This window comes from Miniopterus schreibersii (assembly GCF_964146895.1).
Source record: "Miniopterus schreibersii genome assembly, chromosome: 9".
Lineage (NCBI taxonomy): Eukaryota > Metazoa > Chordata > Mammalia > Chiroptera > Miniopteridae > Miniopterus > Miniopterus schreibersii.
In genome coordinates, this window is record NC_138118.1 from 64888082 (window position 1) to 64914932 (window position 26851).

Consider the following 26851-nt stretch of genomic DNA (forward strand, 5'->3'; position numbering starts at 1 on the left):
GACTTTTAATTTCAAGATCATACAATGTAGCTGTGATCTAGAAGTCAGAAAACCAGTGCTGCTGTTGCTGCTAACCTTTTCCAGAATAGCTCTTCCAACATGACCTCCTTATACCTTTGAAGGTAGAAGCTAGAAGGTAGATTCTATTCTCATTGATAATGCAGCTTTCTTTGCTGCTGCTACAGTTAAGAGGTTTCTGCCTCGCTTTCTTCTAAGTCTCATGATGTACATAGGTGACTTGATATATCTGAATCATATAATTGTTTTAAAAAATTCAGTTTCTCTGACATTGTTAGTTTTACTTAAATATTTAATGATTCCTGGTTGCCTATATGTCTTTATACATAGATTGTGTGGTATTGGTCGCCAGAATTTATATACCTTGCCTAAATAAGAAGACCTCACCCAGCAGATGTGAATACAAGTTCTGTTCATAGATGTCCCTGCTCCAATGGTTGTGGTGGGTGGGAAAAGAAGGTTGATGGTAGAGGGAGGATGCATGTGAATAGGCTCTCCCTTATGAGTTGTTTGTATGTTGGATCTTCCTGTTTCTTGTAGCAGTGGATAGTCACTGGGCTCACTATTTCTCCTATAAACCTGGTGCCCATTCTGGTAATTTCTAGAGTCAGATTTCCTTCTTCTTCTTCTTCTTTTTTTTTTTTTTAACATATCTTTATTGATTTCAGAGAAAGGAAAGGAGAGGGAGAGAGAGAGAAACATCAATGATGAGAGAGTCATTGATCGAGCCCACAACCTGGGCATGTGCCCTGACCGGGAATCAAACCGCAATCGCCTGGATCCCAGGCTGACGCTCAACCGCTGAGCCACGCCTGGCCGGGCAGATTTCCTTCTTAATAGAACCGAACTTGAAGTTTTATTCTGGGGAGAAACTCTGTTTTCCATTTTTCTGGAAAAAGGATTGTTATGTGGCTTTGTTCCTTCCAATGAATTACCCAGCCTGTTGTCCAAGCCTGTCCTTTCTACAGTCCTCATTATCTCTCATCTGAGCGTTATATGGAGATTTTACTGGAAGAACTCATTCAGTGCTTCCTCTCTTTCACTTGGATAGGATCACTAGCTTCTTAGTCTGGTGGGTTTTGTTGGCAATCCGAGGCCACCTCCATAACTGTGAAAATTCTTCAATAGCCCTCAAATGTTTGCTGGGTGACACTTCTCTAAGGTTATAGCAGTAGTATGATTTTATGGCTGTATTTCTATTTATATATTTGTGATTTCAGTGAAATTTGGGGAGGGCAGAAAGGTAATTCAGATGTTCAGTTACCCTTTGTGAATCAGACCTATTGTCCTTAGACTTATAATAAACTGATTTGCACTTTCCTAGATGCTTTGAAAAAGTAATCAGGATCTACATTTTCTCCCTCAAACCACGTAAGACAATTCAATTTTTGTTTTCATTTATTTTACTTTCCCCAAGCACCTCGTCTGTTTATCTCCAAACCTCCTGGATTTAGTTTCAATCATAAGGAAGAAGGTTTACTAAGTAGGTTTTTAAATTTGGAATGGAAGTTTCTACAGCACAATAGAGAGGTTTGAGGGGGCAGATAGCAGTGGTAGTTTGGGTCAGAAGACTAGAAGTTCAGAGAGATTGGAAGGGTTTACATTTTTAGTAGTGATGAGGAAAACAGCAAGATGAGGTTGCAATATAATTGGTACAAGAACCCTGGCTGGTGTGGCTCCACTGGTTGGAGCATCCTCCCATGCACCAGAAGGCCGAGGGTTCGATTTCCAGTGAGGGCGCATACCTAGGTTCTGGGTTTAATCCCCAGTTGAAGTGGGTACGGGAAGCAACCAGTCAATGTCTTTCTCTCACATCAATGTTCCTCTCTCACTCTGTCTCCCTTCCGTTCTCTCTCAAATCAATAAACATATCCTTGGGGAGGATAAAAATAATAATAATAATTGGTACAAGTACTGTTATGATGCCCTGAGGGCATGAGAGGTAGCCCAGGTTTTGAGGAACCTGACTAGTCATGCTGTCTTAGATCTGGGCATGTGCACATGTCCTTTCCTGCTCTGGAACACCTCTGTCTCCTTTCCTCCCGTCACCAGGCCAGTCCAGACACTTTATGTCTGGATCCAAATATAACTTTCTCCAGGAAGGCTTCCCCGAGTGTCTTCTCTCCTGTATGCATGTGCACTTTCTCTCTGGTAGCCCTTTTCACAATATACAGCAATTGCTTATTGACTGGTTTGTATCCTCAACTATATCCTAAGCTCTGGAAAAGGAAAAGACAACTGTCTTGCAGAAAATCCAGCCTCTCTGTAACCATCCCACAAACTGTACCACATAAATACTTACTAATTTTCAAATTTAATGTTATATCATTTAATTCCAGTTTATAAAAGCATTAAACACATGTTTCTTTAAAGAGTAAGCTCCAATACAGCATTATATGATTTGATTCCTACATATTTAATTTATAGTCATTCATAACACTGTATTTCCCTGTTACAAACATTGCCACATTAATAATGTATACTTGTAGAATAAACAAGTGAACCGAATCAGCTTCATGCACATCTTTCTCTAGCCTTGATATATAAACATTTTAAAAAGTATTAATATTGCTCAGATTCTAACATTTTAGTATTGCTTTTAAAAGTAGCTAACCTGTCTGTGAATAAGCATGGGCTTTGGAACTGTTGAAGGTGCGGACCCCTAAGCAAGAAGATACCCACAGAAGAGGGCTCCTGGTGGCAAAGTAGGCTCGAATTTAAAAGCAGAGTCAAGCAGCCTGCTTCTGCACAGGGGCCTCTAATGCAAACCACACTTCAGGTGGAAGCCTGCACCTGCCGGCTGCCTGCACCGGTTCCTGCCCTATGATCCAGCCCTTCGAAAGGAGTTCCTGGAATAGTATTTCAGTCAATAGGACAGGCTTTCCCTGTCCCACCCGAGCTGTAGCACAGCTATCTCTCCATCCAGAATCTTCACCGGCCAGTCAGAGAAGCTTCATTTTGACCCATCAGGAGAGTGCTTTTTGGATCAATCAAACTGTGAGGATTTGGTGTCCTCACTTACAAAAGTCCCAGGGGCAGGGACTTCTGTCTATAGTCTCTCCTCTCACTGCACTTTCCTTTCCGTGGGAGACTGAAGACTGTCTCCCCGGCTGGAGCTGAAACACCAAAGATGTGAGACGCCTGGCGGGGCAGCCCGGGGCAGAGCCGTTCACGCAGAGACGGCCGCCCAGGGCCGCCTGCCAGCCGCGCTGTGGGGCTTCGTACCTGAGTTACACGCTGCTGAGCAGTTTCACACTGCGCTGTGCCAGCCGAGCTGTTCGCACTGGGCAAAACTTCTCTCTTCACTGCACCCAGAGCTAGGGATTCCTGTGGGCACTGGGTTCGCGCCAGCGCCCATCCATTGAGGGAAGGCTGCCAGGCCTGGCTGTGCATACTGTCCTCAGGTTTTTATATGTTTAAAAATTCGTTTTAAAAAATAAGTTCTCTAAGTGGATGAAAGGCACTATTTCACATTCGTGTGGACACACATCACGAGTGAGTGCACAACATACGTGTGAGAGGGAATATTTCCCCTGGGTGTATTATCTCTTTCTCACAATTAAATGTGTATATTTTATTTATGTGGAAATGTCTGTCCACAGTACAATCACTGTAACAATAGTTAATATAATTAAAGTAATGCTTTTTCCTCTGTTAAAGAGTTGTAATTATCAAAACAGCAATTGAAGAAGGTCTATTGCTAATATTCTCATATTACTTCCAGAAAATAAAATTTCCCAACGTTCCGAGACATTTTAAGGGATGCAATTTATGGAAGCAGCAGCAGAAGAGATGGTATGTTGACAGTGACTTAGGTTAGCAAACGTCCCAAAGGGAAATCGTATTCTGAGTAAAACCTTAAAAAAGAAACACCAGGAACCAAAACTGGCCCCTTACACATCTGGGCTGGGGGTGGGGCTGCAGGGACGTGTGGGAGGAGCCACGCAGGGTCGGGGGTTTCTCGGTTCCCGTGGCACGGCTCGGCTCCGCTCGGCTCCGCTCGGCTCGCTCTCGGCTGCCTTTCGGCTGTTCGGCTTCTCTCCCGCAGGGCGAGCGGAGGCGAGGCCCGCGCAGGCGCTCTGGGCTCCCGCTGCACTCCGGCCCTCGCTCCGCCAGAGTTTTTACTTCCTCGTCTTCCGAGCTGTATCCGGGTCGCTGCGTCCCCCATTGTCTCAGGCAACCGGCGCCTCGGACTGTGCAAAGTCTGGGTCTTTTGTTGCTTCTGGTGCAGGCTAATAAAGTTTTTCTTTCTTTTCTTCCCCCCCCCCAACAGTTTTAACGGGGAACGTTAACTCCTCAGGGCTGCCGGGGTGGCCGCGCTGCCGGGACCGGAGGGCGCCTGGGCCGTGGGAGCGCCGTGGGAAGGGGCGCGAGCGGCTGGGGCCGGTTCCGCGAGGACCAAGGGGCGGGGCGGGCCGGGGGGTGGGGTGCGGGAGGGACCGCGGGGCTGCGCCCGGGCGGGGACGCACGCCCCGATCCGCCCCGCGGAGCCGCAGGTTTTCAGTGGCCTCTCACGACCGGATCGGCGGTCTCAGTGCCCGACCTCGGCGCTGCTGGGCTCCCGCAGCCTCTCCCCGGGTCTCCTCCGAACGACCGCCTCTCGGATTCCTTAGTAAGTGTCGGAGCCTCCGCGGGCGGAGAGGTCCGTTTCGGCCGGTGCTCGAGCCCGAGCCGGGCCGGTGGACCGCAGGGCGGGGGTGGGGTGCTGGGCGCGCTTCCCCTCCACGGCCCGCGGGAACGATCGCGGCTGCTTTCATTCCCTGGGCCTTGCATTTGCTTCCTGTGGATGTCACGGTGTCTCGATGAGGGATTACGGGCGAGTCCAGAAACATCACTAGATGCGCAAGAGGGGCGGCTGCGGCGGGGCTGCGTCCGCCTTCGCCCCGCGCCGGCCGGGGCTGCCCGCGCCCCCGGCCCCCCAGCCCGTCCCCACCCCTACCTTCCCCGCACCTTTTGCACCTTTTGCTGAGAACTGAGTTAGATCAGGACCCCCGGCACGGGGCCTTCTGTGCCTTCCTTCCCTCAGCACCACAGCTCTCCCCTGTGCTTTGTGTGATTTTAAATGAAGCTATAATTTTTTAATTTTTATTTTTTAACAGTGGATCGCAGCTCCAAGAGGAGGCAGGTGAAGCCGTTGGCAGCTTCTCTGCTTGAAGCTCTCGATTATGATAGTTCAGATGACAGTGATTTTAAAGTTGGAGATGCCTCAGGTAAATGTTTCTCTCTTCCCTTTCCCAGCTTTCCAGAGTTGGGTTTATTTTCAGACTTTTTTTTAAAGAATTGGTTTTGATGAAAATGCCAATTTAAAGTTAAAGCACACAAACGTCATTTATTTTGTCCATTTGATTTCCCACATCTCTCTAGGATCCTCTCGCTAGGTCTTATCATTGCATCTGTTTTTGTTGGTACTTAGATAAGGAGCCTGCAAGAGGACCTATTCCAAAGATGCAAAAACATTTGCTCTATTCTTTACTTGAGATTACATTCATGCTTATTTTATGGATAGAGGAAAAAAAATTGAGAGAGATCACGAGGTGGAGTAATATCCTGAGAGTGATGTGAGCCATGAACTGTTGATGAGAGAGTAGGGTTCCTTTCTTTTCCAATCACGTGGCCCCCTCTGAGCGGTGTTTTACTAAAACTGACCAGAGAAAAAAGTTGTGCTTTGTAGTAGCTGCTGGACCTTGTGGATTGGGCCATTCAAGGCTCTCTGAGATGTAAAGCCTGCGTGCTTGCTCAACATTTTGTGATTTTAAAAACAATGAGCTTTTTTTAAAGGTTATGTATTCACATTGCGCAAAACTGGAAAACAGAAGAGCATGGCTTACTTTGTATCTTCTGTTCATGGTAACTCATGTAGAGATACATATAAAATTTTAATTTCAGGAATCTGAGAAGTGGATACAAATTTTGATTAAATATTTTATGTGAATAATACCAAGACACATGAACAATAAACATTACTTATAATTCTGCCCCTTTTGAACGGAAATTTAAATAAAGTGAGAAATGTAAGCCGTTCCAATTTCATCCCTTTAGAAGTTTTTTAAAATTAATTGATTTTATTAATTGATTGATTGGAGAGAAACATCGATTTGTTGTTCTCTTTTTTATGCATTCATTGGTTGCTTCTTGTATGTGCTCTGACAGGAGATCTGACCACAACTTTGGTGTATTGGGATGATGCTTTAACCAATTGAGCTACCCTGCCAGGGCTCATCCCTTTAACAATTTTTAAGTATTCTTCCATAAAATTTTATATGCTTAGTCCTATCTCCTTTCTGTTTTTTTCCTGCTAGGGATGATAGGAAAGGATGAAGTTAGGTTGTATTACTATTATTACTTTTAATAGCATCAACAATCAGAATTCACTTGTGATTTACTGAGAACTTTTTGTTTCTATAATCTCATTTAATTTTTAAAGTAATTTAGTAAAGGAGATATTTTATAGATAAGGAAACTGAATTTAAAGAACTTGCTTGAGGCCCTTGAGGCATCACTTTATGAACCTGGAGGTCAGGGCTTGCTCCTCAGTGGGGACCCGTGTAGGAGGCAACTGATCAGTGACTCATCACTGATGTTTCTATCTCTATCTCCCTCTCCCTTCCTATCTGAATTCAATAAAAACGTATTAAAAAAAATTAAGATCTTGCTTGAGGTCACTCAGGCCATAATGGAATCTAATCCATATCTTTTGATTCCAAAATTTATAATCTTTTCTATGTTTAGATCCTAAAAAGAGATAGGAAATAATCTTAAACCAAAACTACTTGGATGTTATGGTGACTAATTGAGGTCACTCCTAGTAACCAAAAGTTGTTAGGTTTATCTTGATTGTTTTTTTAACCTTTGCTTCTCAGCTTTTTTATCTTCCATTCAGTTGATCCACTGATGCTTGGTACTTCCAAAGAACGGGTAGGGCAAGGGGGTAAAATCCAAATCTACTTTAGTTCTCTTGGTGAACCCTTGGCAGAATATTCTTGATTAGAATGTTTTGGTTTGTTACGGTCCAGATTGTAAAGTGTGACAAAAATAGCTGGTTCTCAAAAATTACGACTTATTTGAATACCATTATGAGAAAAACTCCAAAGCTTAATTTACTTAAGTATTCCATAAATATTTTTTGGCAATAAATTCTGATTTTTATTTTTTAAAAATTGTATTGATTTTAAAGAGAGAGGAAGGGAAGAGAGAGGGGTAGAGAAACATTGAAGTGAGAGCACAACATCCACTGGCTGCCACCTGCATGGCCCCACTGGGGATTGAGCCAGAAACCTGGGCATGTGCCCTGATCTAGAATTGAACCAGTGACCTCTTGGTGCATGGGATGATGGTCAACCCACTGAGCCACACTGGCCAGGGCAGTAAATTCTGATTTTGTAAATAATTTTTTTCTTTTTGCTTATTAAGATGGAGTAATTCACAGGTATCACTTCTCTTTTACAAAGGTTAAAACAGTTTAATCGTACAAACTACTTTCTCAAAATAATTTATGGTATCAAGCTAAGTAGAAATTCCTGACCTTGTTAAATCTTAATCAGAGTTGATGGGAATTATCTGTTATTTGCGGTAAGTGTTAGGATGAGTTTTGTTAGCTGATAATTAAAAAAAAAATCTAAAAGCACTAAAAATCTATATACTTTCTGTTCCCTCTTGTCATAATACCTAGCTGGCTGTACTTGTAATTTACTTTTCAGACCTCTGTGGAGATTAAATTTGTGACCCTAGATCAAAATTTATTTGTGTAGTCCTTGATGTAATTGTAAATGAGAGTTTAGTAGAAAATTATTTTCTTTAAAATAGTTCACAGTCAATAGACATTAAGTGGTATCTTCTGCTCTTGGATTAGGTACATTGGTGTCTCCCATAGCTGAGATCTTGGCTTACTCTAGATTACCAGTGACTCCTGTTTGAGTCTTTTCTCTGCCTGAGGTAGTTGGACTCTTGCAGGAAATAAAACATTAGTTAGACTTATCCCTGGTTTTCAAACATGCTGATGTTGTGGAATCTCAACCCTATCTGTGAATAGGAGGTTAAATTTAAAGTGGAGTCGTGGAAACCATTTGTGGATCATAGCTTCTTTCAAAAAGTTTCCAGAAATGACTCCTGCTTCCTTAGAACTTAATGTAAAAATGCTTAGATTGATTGACCTCAATTTTCACCTGGATTCTGTGCATCATTTTCTTCTGATCATTTTGAAATCTGAAATTCTGACTATAAAACTTCTTATTTCTGTTTGGCTATAAGAATAAATATAGCCCTGGCTGGTGTGGCTCAGTTGGTTGGGCATCTTCCCGTGCACTAAAAGGTTGCCCAGGTTGCAGGCTTGATCCCTGGTCGTGGGGTACAGGAGGCAGCCAGTCAGTGTATCATTCTCACATTGATGTTTCTCTCTCTCCCTCTCCCATTCTCTCTAAAAATCAAGAAAAAAATCTTGAAAAAATAGAATATATACAGTTCCATAGCCAAAGGTTATTATATTTAAGACCCTTGCAGATAAACATAATTTTATTCATGTGTTTCTCAGATAATAGGTCTAAAAGGATAAATATTGCTCAATAATTATCAACAGTTAATAATTATTAGCCTCTACCATGAAAAAATTATGGACTGAAAATAGATTTTCTTTTCTTTTATCTCTAATGTGAAAGTAGAGCTAAATTTTTCACTTTTCATTGAGGAGAGTCAATAAATAAATTTTACAATTAATAAGTCCTAAAACAGGATTTAAGTATATTAGAATTATGGTGCTAACCACCAGAAAAAGCATATGTAGAAATGTTAGGTGAAACTATATAAAATTACCACTTTTATAGGTATAAAACTGTCACATATTGGCGATTTCATGGTTTGGCCTAGTTCAAGTGGTTATATTTGAGACTTGGACCTAGGATTAGGGCTAGGATAGATTCATTTAGTAATCTGCTACATAAATGTAATCTTTTTGAAGAAGAGTACATGCATTTTATTAAATGACAAAATAACAATGCTGTGTCCCCCAACTCTCTGGCCAAAGTGAGATGGTTAACTTTATATTTTTCATTTATTTATTTATTTATATTTTTATTTTTTATTTTTTTAAAAAATATATCTTTATTGATTTCAGAGGGAGGAAAGGAGAGGGAGAGAGAGAGATAGAAACATCAATGATGAGAGAGTCACTGATCGAGCCCACAACTCGGGCATGTGCCCTGACCGGGAATCGAACCCCAATCGCCTGGATCCTAGGTTGATGCTCAACCGCTGAGCCACACCCGGCCGGGCTATTTATTTATTTATTTAGTTATCTTTTGAAATAGGTTTGATTTTTTAAAAATTTATCATTATTGTTGAAAGTATTACAGATGACCCCCTTTTTCACCCCATTGACCCTTTCCTCCTCCCTACTCCAGCCCCCTCCTCAGGCCTGCACCACACTGTTGTCTGTGTCCGTGGGTTATGCATATAAATTCTTTGGTTGATCTCTTGCTGCCCCCACCCCTTCCCTCTGGGATTCCTCAGTGTGTTTGATGCTTCCATGTCTCCGGATTTATTTTGTCGGTTTATTTTCATTAGATTCCAGATATAAGTGACAGACAATATGATCTCATTTATATGTGGAATCTAATGAAAAAAATAAACTGGTTAACTTCATATCTTAAGTCATAGTTTAGTGAGGTGAAATCGTCAGAAAGTAGTTTAATTGAAAGAGTCAGGCTGGGACTTTGCTTTGGTAATATTTTGTGCTTAATCTGACTTTAGCTTAAGTGGATCAAAGTATGTTCATTGACCATTGTAGCTTTGTTTAAAAGCACTTTTCTGAATGTTATGGCAAATTCACTAAGAAATAGTGCTAATAATAGAGTAACTAGATAATATAATGGATAGATGATACAGCACATGATTGATCACTTATACAGGTTAAGTCTTTCAAAGGATATGGGACTACTTTAGACTGGATTTATCGAGGAAAATTCAGTGAGGAGATAGAGTTAAATTAACAGCCCAAATCTAGGTGGAGGAAGTGTTGTGTTAAAAGTGTAGAGGCTGGAAAATATTGTTTATTAATCCTGGATCACAACTGAATAAAAGAGGAGACGAGCCAGGGAAAGTAGGATGAGGTCACATTGAGGCCTTATATGCCAGACCAGGGTTTCTCAACCTCAGCACTGTGGACATTTTGTGCCGCACAATTCTTTGTTGTGGAGGCCTGTCCTGTGTGTTGTAGGATATTAAGCAGCATCCCTGTCTTCTGCTTACTAAATGCCAGGAGCATCTTCTCTACCTAGCGCCCCTCACCCCTGGTTCTTTCATGGCACCCATTCTCTAGACACTGTCAACTGTCCTCTGTTGGACAAAATTGTCACACCTGGAAATAGAGGGTGAGCTGAGTTGACTGGCTTTTTAAAAAGAGCTGTACAGGATTAGTCAAACTGGTCACAAGATGGTAACTGAATAACCAGCAGACTGGTGATCTGTCTGTTGTCTGTCTGGCTTGTATGTTTATAAAACTGATCGCTCTTGAACTTTATCAATGAATGGAATAATTAATTAGATCTGATGAACAAAGATGGTTTTTTATATTGCAAAGCTAACATAAAAACTCTGATTTAAGTCATACTGTTTTTTGTTTTTGATTTTATTGTTTGATATTAATCATGGGGAAAACTTAAGCATTGAATATTGTGAAGGGATTCTTGAAGGTTGTTTTTTTAAATTCTGTAACGGGAAGAAAATCTGTAACTCTAAGTTGAAGTAGCTATTGATTAGAGAGATTTTGATAGATTGTGTGCTTGAGAAAGGTTACCTTCTGTTTAACTGAATAGGAAGTAGGGATTTCAATTTTAAATATTTTTTTCTAGTGTAAAAATTATTTATTATAGACTTAGAATTAACTGGCCCGTATACCTAAGATTAGCTGTATTTGAAGTATTTGGATTATTTCTCTGTCTGTTCTTTTTTCTTTAAAGGGTGTAAGTGATAGATTTGGAATATGGCAGAGAGTCTTCGTTTGAATTTGTAGTAAGAGGAAATTTTTCTTTGCAGCCTACAAAACTATAGACAGCCAAGGACCCTGATTTTCTCTTTGTTATTATTATTGCCAAGCTATGCTGGTAACTAAGTATTTTTATCTCCATCCCTCAAGTACATATGTACCAAAAAGAAGTGATGACTAATGAGATGAAGTTATTTTTCAGACATCAGAGAAAATAGAATGTGACATATTCCTGATGCCTGCAGTTGGAGTCGGCTCATATGTCATATTTGGAGTGAAGGGTTGGGTAAGCTCCTAGGACTTGGATTTGTGGAAAAACTCACTTTCTTGTAATGCTTTGTTAACAGGTGTAAACCACTTAAGTTATTAAAAACTGTGCTCTGTTCAGGCCTGGTTCTAAAGTAAGAACAATCAAAGTATCACTTTCCCTCTACTTTGAAAAATGATTAATTGATTGGTATTGGCAACAACAACCAAACCAAAATTACAATAATTCTTGATGTTTTGTAAAATTTACTAATAGCAAAGTTGGATTCCTCTCAGTTTTGATCAGGTAACCACGTTCGTGCCCTGGTTAATCTTTTGTATCTGTTGTTACGTTTTTATTGGTAAAATAACTAGCAGTACCTTTTAGGTTCTTCTAAAAAGGCTTCTAGATTAATCCAGACGAAAAGTACCTTTTCTCCATCTCCCAGTTCTTAATTATTGTCTTGCTTATAAGATGTTCTAGTTTTCTTTAGTCAGTGTGCACAGAGATTCTTTTTTGCCTTAGAAGTGTTTAGTCAACTCTACTTATTATTTAATAGATCATTGTCTAAAATATCTAGAAATTACTGTATTTTCCAGAGGTAGATTGTTTTTGTAGGTTGGGTTTGTTAGTAGTATTAAAAAAAAAGTCCTAATTTTCTTAATGATTTATAGAGCTATTGGACTGAAGTCACCTATTTGTGAGTGATATTGAGTCCCCATACTTTTTTGAAATCCAAGGAGCTCACAAATCCAGAGGTGTTTCCTAAGTTTGGCATAAACCTATTTGATGGTAAAACCTGATTGGTACTGATAGTTTATTTGGAGTGTATGTATCTTACTCTAAATATTCATACATTTTATTGCAGAAATAATGTATTCGATTATAGGACAGGACCATAGACTTCACTGGGAGTACTAGTGTGATATATTGTCCAGATACCATTATACCCTTCTAAAATTAAAAAAAAAAAAAATCTAACTTCTAAAACATCTGGCTCCAAAAAATTCAGATGAGGGATTGTTGACCTACATGATTTTGTTTCCTATGCAAGATTTCTTAGGATGAGAGTGTTTTTTCACAACAGTCCTGAATAACCTGTGGGTATCTGCATGATAAACTAGAGATTGACAATGATTTTATAAGGTCAGTCGACATCTGTTAAATGTTAGCCTTTTTTTTTCTTTTTTCTTTTTAATGTGATTTATCTGGCAGGATTTTTATTTTACCAGTCATTTGTAAAGGATTTTTGAGCTATTTTAAATATCAGGTATTAATTATATACAACTTTCTTTACATCTAATGCCCAATAAATTATAGAGGCTAAGGCTGGTTGAGTTAACAGAAATTAAAATGGTGTAGAAACATAAATTTTCCATCATTTGTTATTACCCTTTTCTTGGTTATAGGTGCAAAGTATTCATCATCTTACAGATTTTATTACTGGTGTTGGCGATGGCCTGAGTGTGGCTAGTTTGTTTCCCACTTCCTCCTGTTCCCCTTCCTTTTTCCTCCCCCCACCCCCATATCCCTTTCCCCAGATATTTTAGGTTTTTATTTGATCAGGCATAAAGATGATTAGGAGGTTACTAAACAGTGTTAAGAGCTGGGCTGTGCCAGGCAGGAACAGGAGAAACTTTCTAGAAGGCTTACAGTCCTATGTGAACTCTTTAATGTCCTTAGCCTATCTTTTTAGTGACTGTTGTGGCTGCTTATTTCCAAGACGGCTTAGTTTTCTAAAAATTCATTAATTTCTTTCATTTTAGGGGATATAGCAGTCACTGCCTAGACTTTTTGAAGGTTTCGGTAACTCTTATTGATATCCTAGTAAGTAACCTAATAAGCAGGAAAACTGGTAACTTCTGTTGCAGCTTCCCTTTGCGGAGCCATTGCTCTTGTCCCCTCCCACCTGTGTGCTTGGTGCTAACACTGATTGGTGTGTTAGGGGTGTAGTACACGGTGACTGGCGTAAATATCTGCGCTTAATTTTGCTGGGTAAAGCATGAAGCGATGGAACGAGGTTTTTTGGGCCAGGATTTTCTTGTTCTGGATGTGACACAATGCTTGGAAGTCCATATAGTTTATGAAAGGAAGCTGTAATAACGGAAGAGGAATTTGGTGTGTATTCTATTATCATTAAGTTAAAATCAAGTACCCACTTTATAAGGAATGACATTTAGTTTTAGAAAAAATTTGCCTCTAGGGTACCAAATAACACATGTGTTGTACGACAAAACAGTGCTCTTTTTAAAGCATATTTTAATTTAGTTACGTATTTTCATCTTCATTAGTGCTTTGTTGAGCTAAAACCATCAACCAGCTTCATTGACTTACCATTTAACCAGGTTAGTAATGTCTGCCATCACTTGCCTTAAATTTGTTTATATCGTTTGACAAGTTGTTCACAGGTTTTGGTGGTTTCATTTGTGTCCGCGTTGTGTGTGTGTGTGTGTATGTATCTACATATGTGTGGTTTTTTTTCTCATATTTTCAACAGATTCTGAAGGGAGTGGTAATGGAAGTGAAGACCCCTCAAAGGACAGTGGAGAAGGCTCCTGTAGTGATTCTGAAGAGAATATTTTAGAGGAAGAACTGAGTGAAGATGTTAAAGTCAAAGAAGAGCCAGTTAAAAACCCTGCAGAGGAAGACGCACTGTCGTCAGAGAAACAGCTAACGAAAGCGGAGAGGAAGGAGGAAGAGAGCGGAGAAAGGCCGCGCAAGAAGAAGGAGCGGGAGCGGGAGAGAGAGAAGGAGGGAGACAAGGGCGAGGGGGAGAAGGAAGCGGCCGCCGCGCCCGACCCCCTGGCCGCCGCCCCCGCCCCGGCCACCAGCCCTCCCGCGGTCAGCGCGTCGCCCTCGGGCCCCCCCACGGCCGCGGAGGAGCAAGTCAGTGAGCCCAAGAAGTGGAACCTGCGCCGAAACCGGCCGCTTCTGGATTTCGTGTCCATGGAAGAGCTGAACGACATGGACGACTACGACAGCGAGGACGACAATGACTGGCGGCCCACGGTGGTGAAGAGAAAGGGAAGAGCTGCCTCTCAGAAGGAGGGCAGCGACGGGGACAACGAGGACGAGGAGGAGGAGGGCAGCGGCAGCGACGAGGAGGAGCACGAGGGCCCCGAGGAGGGCCGCGGCAGCCCGGCCAGCGAGGGCGGCCGGAAGAGGCGGGGCAAGGCGCCCAGCCGGAACTGCGCCGACGACGAGGAACTGACCAATGATAGCCTCGCCCTATCTCAGAGCAAGAGCAACGAGGTAGAGCGCCGCTTTTTATGGGTCTGTCTGTGGGGTGACGGGAGTGCTCGAGGCCGGCCGCTGGGGCCGTAGCCGCTTCCCTGCAATCCCGGGGAGAGAGTAGGGAGTCGGTGTAACACATTCACTTGCTCAGCCACCTTTATTGAATTCCTGCTGTCTGTCACCGTCCTCAAGGAGCTCGCAGTCATCGTTCTCAAGGAGCTCACAGTCCATGTGCTTAGAGGAATATTCTTATATCCATAGACTTGGGAAATGGTAGGGTTTCTCCTTGACCTTTCTATCCTCTCACCCCATTGTCCTTAGGCCTGCTGAAGGATGCTAATTGGATTATGGAAAAAAGGGTCACCTTTCTTTCAACTCCGTTATATTCATATCCACGTAAAAGTTTAGACTTTTAGAATACTTGAGAGCAAGGCAACAAACAGCTTAACAATTGTCTCAGACTTTTAGAGATTAATTTTCAAGGTTAATTTCTTTACCAGTCGTTGCACCATTGTCTGAATGGTCACCAGATCTTTGATTTAGATGTATGGGAGTAAATATAAACGATATGTTTACATGTATTTAGTGAATAAGTTCTCTCTACAAAGAAATGAAAACAAACATTTCCATCACCAAACAAACATTTCTATCATAAAACTACATATAATGACTCAGTTCTTCCACGTGATGTTCTACTGCTGAAAATTAGGTTTATCCATTGGGCCCGAGATGCAGCATTCAAGACTCTTCAGTCAAACACATTTGTGTCTTTTTGTCTGTGTGTTTATGTATATGTTTTTCTTCAAAAGAAAGACTGAGTTGTCTTCCCACATGTAGATGTATTTGTTACATCACATGTAGAACTAGAATATAAGTGTCATTTTGTTAGTGTGTTTATAGTCATGAAAATTCACTTTCACTTTATCAAGCACTTTGTTTTTCATACCATTGACATAGGTTAAACTGGTAGAAAATTTTTTCTTTTATGCTTTATTTGTTCTTTTACATTTCTTCTGCTTACAAATTTTATTTAGCAGTGATTATCCATCTTAACTAAGTTTCATTAAAAAATATGGTGATTTTCTTACCGAAATAATACATAGCAGTCAGTGAGGGGTTATATGTCAGTAGAGATGAAACAACAGTTTATATTTTAGATTATAAACATTTTTTAACTTCTATTGTGCCTACTTTCATATGAAGAGTGTTGCTTGCCTCCAGTGCTATCTTAATTCTTATCTTTAGGTAAAGAGAATTGTCATTTGGGTTATAATATAGTATTTATAATAATGTAGCACAGGCAGTTCCATATTCTCAGTGCCAATTTATGGAAATAGAAGTATGGAAAATCCAATTGTTCACATTTGTTTTTTAGGTATGTATCCACTTTATTTTATAGCACTTAGTATTCCATCTGTATTTACTGAATAAGTTTACCTTTGGCAGCATCACTTTCTTCATTTTTATTAGCCTGACATTCACAAAAGTAGGCCGGCTAATGATAGAGGCAGCGTGGATTAGACTTATGCTAAGATAGGGGGAACACCTTCATATGTCCAGAAATTTGCCACATAAAATCTCTTTGGTATCCATTTGTTAATAATCTATAATGCATAATATATTGCTTAAGGGGTTGTAGGCTATTTTTATGATGCACTTCAAGGTCACATGTGCTGTTTGGTTTTTTCTTACCAGAAGAGACTTTAGTAAATAATGGGACTTGATATATTTAGGTTAACAGTCCCAAAGGAATGAGATTCCAGAGTATTTCTTGGAAAAGTGCCTTGTTTCTTCTTAAGTAGCTAAATTAATTCCTCTTCTGTTATTTTATGTTAACTTTCCTTTTGCTCTACCCTATGTAGAAATGTAGAACTTACAGAAAGTTAATTTTCCCTCCCAAAACTATTATTCAAATTCTTCAATAATTTTTGATATTAGTTTTATTGAAATGTTACTCAAACTAGATACTACATTTTGATAAAAAACTATTCAATTGAGATTATCATTTTATCTTATGTTTCTAAATTTCCTATTCATATGATCTTGATTTTGTAAAAAGATGAATAAAGGTAATCCTTGTTGCCTTATAGCCAATGTTTGTGTCTTCTTGGCTATCTTAGGTAGATATACCTTGCCAAGTGTCCGTTAGTTAATATGTATTTATTTGGTTATATTTGAAGTTTTATTTTTCTCTGCTTTATAAGTTTTCAAATACTGCTTTGGAGTAGAGATAGCTAATGTGGCTTTAGAAATACCTAATAGAATTATATTTAGTTTATAAGCAGATGCACTTTTTTTCTTGGCTGCTATGTCAAGTGGTTTGTAGGGAAAGGATGTTGGGTGTCATGTAAGTGATAGCCAGGAACTTCAGGAACTTTGAAGTTTTTTAGGGGAATTTGATATTTTTTTGAGCAGGGGCCTTTTATAAATTATTGGCTGTTAATGGTCTGAACATCTTATCTATGCTACAGGCCTTGAAATACTCTAGAGCAGTGATTCTCAAACATTTTGGTTTCAAGACCTCTTTAAACTCTTAAAAAATTATTGAGGATCGCAGTTATTATTTATGTAGGTTATATATCGATATTTACCATTTCAATTTAAAACTTTGAAATGTCAAAAAATAAGACATAAAGAAGTATATAAGTTGTCAGGTCGATGATTCCATTGCCATCCCATGTCATGTAGCTTGTGAAAAACTTTACCTTACACCCATGATAAGGGAGTGAAAAAGGCAAATAGGCTTAGTAGTATTATGAAAATGGCCTTTACCTTGTGGACGGCCCTAAAGGACAGCTCCTAGACCATATCTTGAGAACTACTGTTCTAGAATTGGGCATTTTCTGCATAGGGGCACTTGCCTTTGTCAGTGGTATTATAGCATTTTTAAATTTGGTGCACTTTGAACAGTCTCCTCAGAATATGGTTATGTGTCTGTTATTTCAAACTTTTATCTTGAAGCTTTGAGATTCACTAAGTTATCTTGCCTTTTAGTTTCCTGAAGTAAATTTTTGGCAGAGGGCTATATAGTATTTTCAGAGCCTGGTTTCCATATTCAGGACTTTAAAGAACTTTGGACTAATATATGACAGAAAATCATAACAGTAGAAATTTTCAGATGGAAGTTATTGTTTTTTTTAAAATAAAAGACTCAGTTATAATAAATGGATAGTAGTGTCTTCCCATGTGCAGAAATGGCAATTCTCCTCTGATTTGCTAATTAAAATGTAAAACTTTTGCTGAAATTTATAAATAACCACTGTGTTTAGGGCTTCTTATTAATCAATTGCCTTTTTACACATTTCAAAATAAAACATTTCTTTAAGGTGTAAACAATCAATTTTTAACACTGTACAAAAATTACTTGAGATTCTTAAGAATTTAACCTTGTTTAAAAACATGGAACTATTGGTCAAACTTCTTGGTATACTAATTTTATTCCCTTCTTCAAGGCAATAGATTCCTTTAATTCTGGTTTTACATGTAGTGTGCTGGAATTTCCTTCTATTAAGGATACATATAACTTAGAATTTACCCTGTTGTATAAATTATTTATAATCATCTATGTGGAATACACATATAAATGAACACTAAGCATATTTTAGAGCCACGAGACCATTGGGCAATATTATAATTTTTGGTATAAATTTAAAATCTCAAGGGAAAAAATGAAATTATTTACTATAATTAATTTACTATAGTGTCCCATTTATTCTTATAATTACCACTAGAATCCTTTAAATTATTCCATAATATTAAAGTTATATTCTAAGTGATACTCTCATGCCATTCAAAACCAACTTTCCCAATTTCTATTTTTATGTAAAAATCATATTTTCAAATAGATTTTGTGGTGAAAACTGTCTTCTCCAGAAACTTGAAAAATTATATATACAGCGTTAGAAGTATGTTAATGAAAACTAATTAAGTTGGCTTTTATATTCTGATTATAAGTGTGCTAAAATCTATGTTTGATCTCTTAAAGACAACTTAGAGCATAATTTTTTTTTTTTTTAAATATATCCTTATTGATTTCAGAGAGAGGAAAGGAGAGGGAGAGAGAGAGATAGAAACATCAATGATGAGAGAGTCATTGATCGAGCCCGCAACCCGGGCATGTGCCCTGACCAGGAATCGAACCCTGATCGCCTGGATCCCAGGTCGATGCTCAACCGCTGAGCCACGCTTGGCGGGGCATAGAGCATAATTTTTTAAGAGACTGTGTTACTCAGATTTTCCCATTGAAGCACTGCCTGTGAACCACTGGATTGTGCATTATTATTACAGGGTGCTATTTTCCCCCCATTTGTCTCTCTTTGCATTACATTTCTAGTAAGAGTTTCTAATGATGGGGAACACAGGGCCAGAGACACCAGTTAACTTTGTTATCTCTGCCTCTAAATGATAATATGTATAGGAGAGAAATTGGTGCAGAGATATAATTTAGCCACTTACTGTTTTCCTGAGCAAAATAGACAATTAGGAAAATACTGGAATTAGCTACCTGTTACTTTTTCTGATCCATTGAAATTTTCTTGTTTCCCATATGGATAAACCTTTTTCAAGGGCTGATTAATTGTTGTAATTCCACCAGATAAATACTGTCACAGCCCATAAATACGAGTATCCTCTCAGTCATGAAACTCTGGTTATTAGGTCTTTCCCTAGTCTGTGATTTTTTAAAACCTAGATGTGATATTCTAAGAGAAAAGTCACTTTGGACTTAACCATATTTATAGTAGCTGTGGTCACTGAGGCTTATAACTTCTTTTGTGGTTCCAAGGGAGATTCCCAAATGTAATAAATGGTCAGCTCAATGTTTCTCTTTACACCCTCCTGCAAGAAATAGAGGAAAGGAGAATGGGAATGAACATTTATTGAGTATCTAGTATGTCTCAGGAACATTCTTACATACATTATGTTTTTAATTCTCACAATAACCTCATGAGGTAGGTATTACTTTTATCATCCCATTTTACAGATGAGAAAACTACAGCTTCAAGTTCAACAGCTATTAAATGAGAGTTGAGAATGAAACCGAACAACATTGACTTAGAGTGAAATGTGAAACATGGCTAATGGGATGAAAATCTGGGCATATTTTTATTTTACTCACTGTACCAAAGTACTGTAAAACATGAGTTTTCTTTTTAGGAACTTTTTACATTTATTTGCTTGCCATGTCCAAAGCCCCTAAACTACTTTGAATTTATAACAAAAAGAAGCAAAATATAAAAGTTTAAAGTACTAGAATTCTCAAGAGAAATTGCATATCTCCTTGTTGACTTTTGCACTCTTTTCTGATCTGTTCTACAGATCAATTGCAAGTTTACGAAATATACTGATTGTTATTAATTGTGACATTCAAATGTCATTCATTCAGATGTCACAAACTGCTATTGAAATGATAACTAAATGTTACCTTTTAATATTGGTCAGTTTAAGAGAACAAAAATATATAAAAATTAATATGAAACAATATAGTGAATGTATAATATGGAACTAATTTATTAGTTTTTTTCTGAATATGGTTAAGTTATTAAATGAAAATATATAGACTTAAGTGCCATCTTTTACTATGTAACACTAAGCCCAGTCTGTTAAATATGACAAGAATTATTATCTTTTTAACTTACCCTTTAAAATTTAAATCCATAATGCAGAAGGTTTAAATTAAAAGAAGCAAACTCTTCCCTTTCTTGAAATTTTATCTTTTTATATTTATCTATTAATATATCTTTTTCCTTTTATATTACAATTAGCTAGGCTCTTTATTACCAGATATTTCTTGACATAAACCTAATATGAGTACTCTGATTCTCCTAGCAACTAATCAACCTGGACCCTTTTTTAGATGGTTTTCTGTACCTGTATACATGGACATACCTAGGTAGGCCCTCATGTATCTATCATCCAGTAGTTGGATGACCCTGGAACTCCTGAATTACCTTTATATACATCAGGAGTGTAGGCCTATAACTGCCATTACATACATAGTTGCTGACAGGTTTGCTGATAGGTTATCTTGAATTGCTTTATTCCTGTTTAATATATGCATGTCTTGTCTTCCCTGGGTAGGATTGTAAGTCTCTAAAGAGCAGGAGCCTAATGTTTTATACATTTTAAAGCAATGTATAGGGTTAATAATTACTTACAGATTACTTTTTCCTTTCTCCTAGATTAAGGGTTAGACTACACAGGGTGGCAAAGCAGACATGGAGTTGTTGGTTGCATGCTTGCTTTTCCATTCCCTAGAGGAGCAAGTACATGGGACTTGAAGAGAAGTGAACCGTTAGAGGGCGCTTGCAGGGTCCTTTGACACAGAGGTGTACTTCTCCAATGTAGTATGCTCTGAAATTACTAAAAGAATGGAGAAGGCAGCATAATTATGGAAATCCATAAAAGAATTTTAAGTGAGAATTTATTTATGAAAATTACCTTTTCATTTAAATACGTGATTTTCTTATATGTTTTAATATTAGGACTCGCTGATTCTTGAGAAGAGTCAAAACTGGAGTTCTCAAAAAATGGACCATATTCTGATTTGCTGTGTTTGTCTTGGAGATAATAGCGAAGACGCTGATGAAATAATTCAGTGTGACAATTGTGGTATTACAGTCCATGAAGGTAATTTTGTTTTGTTTTTTCCCTTTTCAGAAATGGCTGACTGACACTGCATTTAAAAAAGTAAAATCAATTCTTTTACACATTTGTACTATTCTAAGATTTTCCTGTAATATTTCATGATGTTTGAGTTGATATAAGACATACTGAATCCTTCAAGTACGATGGGTATTATTTTTCAGATTGTGTTAACTTTAAATATGTTTTAAATTTTTTATTGTTATTGGGGTGATATTGGTTAATAAGATTATATAGGCTTCAAGTGTATATTATAATATATCATCTATATATTGCATTGTGTACTCATCACCCAAAGTTTCTGTCACCATATATTTGACCTTCTTTACCCTCTTCAACCTCTCACCACTCTAAATGTGTTTTAAAGTAATAAAAATAGAAATGTTACTATGTGGACACCACAATAAGTCTTTGATGGTCAGTGTTATAGTTTTCTTTCATGACACTATTTATTCTAGTTTTTAAATAAAATTTAGATGTAGACAAAGTCTAATATGTTAGTCCAGTAGAATGCATTATAGTATTTAAAAAGTAACATTCTAAGCATAGTGATATTATACACTTTCTCCTTTCAGAGTTATTTTTAATTTTGAACTTGAAAGGAGAATATGTAGGGGTCATCTTCTAAAATCTGAAATAGGAGTCACTGTAATATACTGAAAATATTTTTCCTGATTATAATTTTTGAACCTTCTTTGTTATATAATTTTTTAAAAATATTTATTTAATATATCTTTATTGATTTCAGAGAGAAGAAGGGAGAGGGAGGGAGAGAGAGAGGTAAAAACATCAATAATGAGAAAGTCATTGATCTGCTGCCTCCTGCACACCCCCGACTGGGGATTGAGCCCACAACCCGGGCATGTGCCCTGATCGGGAATCGAATCTCAATCTCCTGGATCCTAGGTCAATGCTCAACTGCTGAGCCACGCCCGGCCAGGCTGTTATATAATTTTTTTTACTTAAAATTTTTATTTTGATGTAATTTCTGACTTACAAAAAAGTTATGAGTAATACAAAGAATTCCCATATTTTCTTTACTCAGATTTCACAGATGGTAACATTTTGCTATACTTGTTTTATCTTCTCTCATATAACAGTTTCTTTTCTGACCTCTGAAGGAGTAAACTATAGACATAATGCCCTTCTACCCCTAAATACCCATGTGTATTTCTTAAGAAAAAGGGCATTCTCTTAAGCACATAATTATCAAAGCCAGCAAATTAGCACTGATAGAATACTATCATCTAATCTACCGACTGTATTCACATTTTACCGATCATCCCAATAATGTCAATTCTAGCAAAATAAAATCCAGGATCATTGACTGCATTCAGTTGTCTTTACTATTTAGTCACCTTTAATCTAGAACATATCCTGTGCCTTTTTGTATATGCCATTGGTATTTTTGAAGAATACAAGGCCAATTCTTTTATATAATATCCTTATTATGGGCTTTTAAATTTATGTTTTCTCATTATTAAATTCAGGTTATGTGCTTTAGGCAGGAATGTCATAGAAGTTATATTGTATTCTCAGTGTATGACATAGTGTAATGTTTATTTGTCCAGTTGCAGGGATGTTACTTTACTTGGTTGAGAAGGTGTCTTCAGGTTTCTCTGTAGTAGTAAAGTTATTATTTTTTCCTATCAGTTAATTTTTTTTTTTCTTCTATCAGGGCCATGACTTCCATAAAACAGCATTTCAGTGGCCTTGCCCTTACCCGCCTTTCTGGTATTATAGCCCTCCTCCCAGCTGGGAGTCTGCTCGACTTGTGGGACCTGTGGGGCCTGTGCTGTTTAACCAATCCTCTTGCCTTCATGTGAAGCTGCCCTCGCTTGCTGCTAAGGCTCACTGTGGGAATGTCTCCTCTTTCTGTTACTAGTTCACTTATTTTTTTCAGTAATGTTTGTTGAGTACCTTCCATGTACTAGGCATTCTGTAGGTTTTGCACATGTGAAATAACCAGAATATAGAAGTTGCTGACTTCATGGAGCTTAATGTTTGGTAACAGAGACTGGCAATGAAAAAATAATAAATACATATCAGGTGGTGATCTGGACATTGGAGTATTGGGAATGCTATGGATGTGGGTGGTTGAGTAGATAGTTAGAGGTCAGTATTTATAGAAAATCCTGTCTAATAAGGTGATATTTGAGCAGTGACCTGAAGGATGTGAGGGAGAAGCCCTATGAATGTTTGGGGGAAGAACACTCTAGTATGAGAGAGTAGTGAGTGTAAATTCGTGAAGTGGGAACATACTTGGAGTGTTTGTATAATGGCAGAGATTGGTATGGCTAGAACTGAGTGAGCGAGCTGGTTCGTGGCAGGATAGAGGTTGGGACAAACCAGGTGAGGCCTTGCAGGTCATAGTACTGATTTTAGATTTTACTGTGATGGGTATAAGAAGACATACATGAGTTTTGATCAGAGGATTAATCTGATTTGATTTATATTTTGGAGGGATCACTCTGACTGTTGGATTGAGAGTAGACTGAAGTGGTCTAGTAGGTCTAAGGTGGAAATCAGGGAGATGGTTTAGGGAGACCATTGCAGTGATCCAAGAGAGGAATAGGTTTTCAGGTAGACAGTATAAGTTTGGCTTTAAGCCGTCTGGGTGTAGGTAAGATGTTGGGACTGGGGAACATGTGGCTGGCCAGTGAGATAGAAGGAGAACTGGCCCCTTATGCTGGAGGGCAGGGAGCCACTGAAGAAAAGGCAGATTACCCGGATTGGTAGGTGGCAGGTTTAGTAAGCCAAAGAACGTGGGAGGTGTGTCATGGGCAGCCACAAGATGAGTTTTTTGCACCTGCTGGCCAGAATCTCAAAAGCTTACATAGAAGCCTTAACTAGGGACAGTCAAGTACCAAGTCCAGATAATCTCATCAGCACATTTCTATCTCAGGCTTAAGGCCTTGGATAGCTTCTAGTGCAGGGAAATGCACATTCCAAAACTGAAGGGGAGTGGGAAGCCCCCAGCTGCCCAGGTCCAGTTCCTGGGTCAAACCTGTGATGAGGTTCCCCAAGAAGCCATTTGCACTTTATTTTGTTATTTGTTTTACATTTCCTTAGTCATTTCTTAATAGGTTGTCTTTTTCTCACTGACTTATTAGAATTCTTTTTTAAAATATAGTTAATCCTTTGCCTGCTGTATGTTACAGTTATTTTCCATCCTGTCCTGTACCTTTTCATTTTGTGATATTTTTCAGTGTTTAGAATGCTCTCTTTTATACAGTCACATTTGTAGATCTTTCTCTACTACTTTTTAAGTCCTTACATGAATTTTCATCTAAAATTAATTAATCCAGAGAAAGGGGAAATTTTCTAAAGCGTAATAGGAAACTAGTGTTGCTAAGGTTTGTTTGCTTTTTTCAAATTCAGGTGCCTGCAGATTTCCACATTGTAACTCAGCCATGCATCTTTCCCTTAAAGATCTCATAGCTAAACATAAACAGCTGCTTTATTTCAGAGAGAAACATTTTACGCATCATAATATAATACATGGATGCTAAATAAAACGTGGGAAATAGAGAACAGAGAGAAGAAAATTTGTTTCTACTGGTCCTAATATCCAGGCCACCACAGTTAGTGTTTTGATGTGTTTCCTGTGTCATTCTTTTCCTCCGCCTCCTCCTTGTTAAACATAGTCCTGAAGCAGTCATAATGAAGAGAGACTTTTAAGTTGAGGGTTTGCTAAAAGATAGTATTCCAGATGTTGCTTTTTAAATGTATGATTGTCTAATTAGTTTTCAGAGGACTCACTTCATCTAAATGTAGATAAATCTCCTGTTTTTTGAAATGGAAGGGTTCCAGACTGTCAGTGTAAACACCTTTGTGACAAGATCTTGTAACTGACTTGTAATACTAGGGTACCCCTGACTGTGCTGTCAGTTGTCCTGATGCACTGATTGCACCATGTCGGAGGAAAAATGTCAGGTATGTGTCACAGTATATGGCAGAGCACTGGGTAGTGCACTTGCCAGCAATTACCCTTAATTTTAGTTGCTAGGCATTAAATCAGATCAGGTCTGCTGAGCGATGTTTTCCTCCTGTTTAGTTTTCATTCTGCTGTTAGTCTAGCCCTAGACCATTTTTATTTCTTAGTGTATGCAGAAATATATCTGCATGAGTGTTTACTGGTAATAAAGTTGGTTCTTTTATGCTTTAGGATATATTTCTGACAGGTACATGTATAAGTTCATTTCTCATAAACAACATGACTCACTTTAAAATCTTTCAGTGGATTTTGTAATCAGAGGTTTAGTGATAAGATGTTAAATAACTAAGAACTGTTTTAAGTTTTTATATGGCAACTTTGTGTTCCTATTTTTTCCCTTTCTATACTAGAGATAGTTAGGATAGATATAAATACATACTGCAGATGAGGTGATTCAGTCTCAGAGATGCAGTTTGTCCAGTTATATAGACAGAAGATAGAAAACTGCAGGTCTTTTGGTCCCTTGTGACAAATTAAATGGGGAAAATTTCCACTTATTTGGACTATCCATACTCTTGTATAATTCAAAACAATTGTAAACACATTTTATATTATTTTCCCTTAACTATGATTTGTGTAGGATGCATGTGTTACTTATATGTTGATCCTAACTAATCAGATAGCCATAGAAACATGCTTTCTGTGTTTACTCATTTGAAAACATGATTAATCCATCTGAAATGGATTTTATGTTTATAAACTTTTTATTTTATATTTACCTGTATAAAAAATTTTTTCCATAATCACATTGAAGATGCACTTTTGGCATATCTTACTCAGAATTAGATAGGTAAAAGAGAGCAAACACTGTTTTATGGTAGTTTAAATTCTGTTTTGTATGGAAGGAAAAATGATTTAAAAATGTATTTAGTCACTAATTAAAATAGATTCGAGTGGATATTAAGTGCTATAACTTTGGTCTAGAGCTGAGTAAACCCAATAGGTATGGAGGAAATATAGGGAAAGTGGCAGGTGAAAGGCAAGGGAAGAACCCTGTAAAGGTGATTACATGATATGGGTTATTTTTCAGCAGCAATGAAGCTGAAGAAGAGATACTTATCCACTTGCTGGATGTTTTTTGAGCTTGCATGATACCAATTTTCTAGCTTACAAGTAGAAATTTTCCAGGAGAGACTCTCAGAATCATTTTGGAGGTTGTTCCTAGGTGGTTAAATCTCTGTGCAAATGTTTGCTATGTGTGTAATATATTCTTCTAAAAAGTAGAATTGAAATTTTGCTTTATTCTAAAAAAGTGAACTGCTGTGATTTACCTTGACTTTGGTGAATGAAAGGAATAAAATGGATAGCCCCTTGGGGCTTTATTATTTTGGTAATTGCCGCCTTTGTGTGAATACAGATGAAAGAACTGGTTTCACAGGGAACATTATTTTGTAAAGAAAATAGATTTTTCCCCCTTGCATTATTGCATAATCCTTTGAAAAAGCAGACTGACTATTTTTATTTCGTTTTATGATTTTTCTTTAAATACAATGTTTTGCTTACTGTTGCCTTTACTGAAAAATTGTCTTTTATGGGTGACAATCAATAATAACTGCTTCCAAAAAGGAAACTGTATTTCCTTTTAATTTTATTTTTCATTTTAAAAATTTATGTGTATCAACAGAAGTGATGAAGATTACCAACCACAATTTAATGATATTAAAGAAATTAATGAATTCTGATTACTTTGCTTATCTGGTATACTCTAGTTTCTTTAAAATCTTTTCTTTGGCATTCT

The 26851-nt window shown here is 38.1% G+C and overlaps 1 protein-coding gene across 5 annotated transcripts in view; it reads left to right on the forward strand.

The window, feature by feature from the left end:
* Positions 1 to 4450: 4450 nt before the first annotated feature.
* The window catches only part of PHF14 (PHD finger protein 14), a 154120-nt gene continuing 131719 nt past the window's right edge, over positions 4451 to 26851 (forward strand). For 3 of the 5 annotated variants that reach the window (XR_013999580.1, XM_081147794.1, XM_081147795.1), the window contains exons 1-4: positions 4474 to 4630; positions 5118 to 5228; positions 13738 to 14492; positions 20957 to 21101. Coding sequence is in view for 4 of the 5 variants with exons in the window: in XM_081147794.1 (XP_081003920.1) it covers position 4630; positions 5118 to 5228; positions 13738 to 14492; positions 20957 to 21101 (1012 nt within the window). In the remaining variant the exon portion in view is untranslated. Of the gene's footprint in view, positions 4631 to 5117; positions 5229 to 13737; positions 14493 to 20956; positions 21102 to 26851 lie in introns of all 5 variants that reach the window. The other 2 variants (XM_081147793.1, XM_081147796.1) reach the window with 2 other exon arrangements.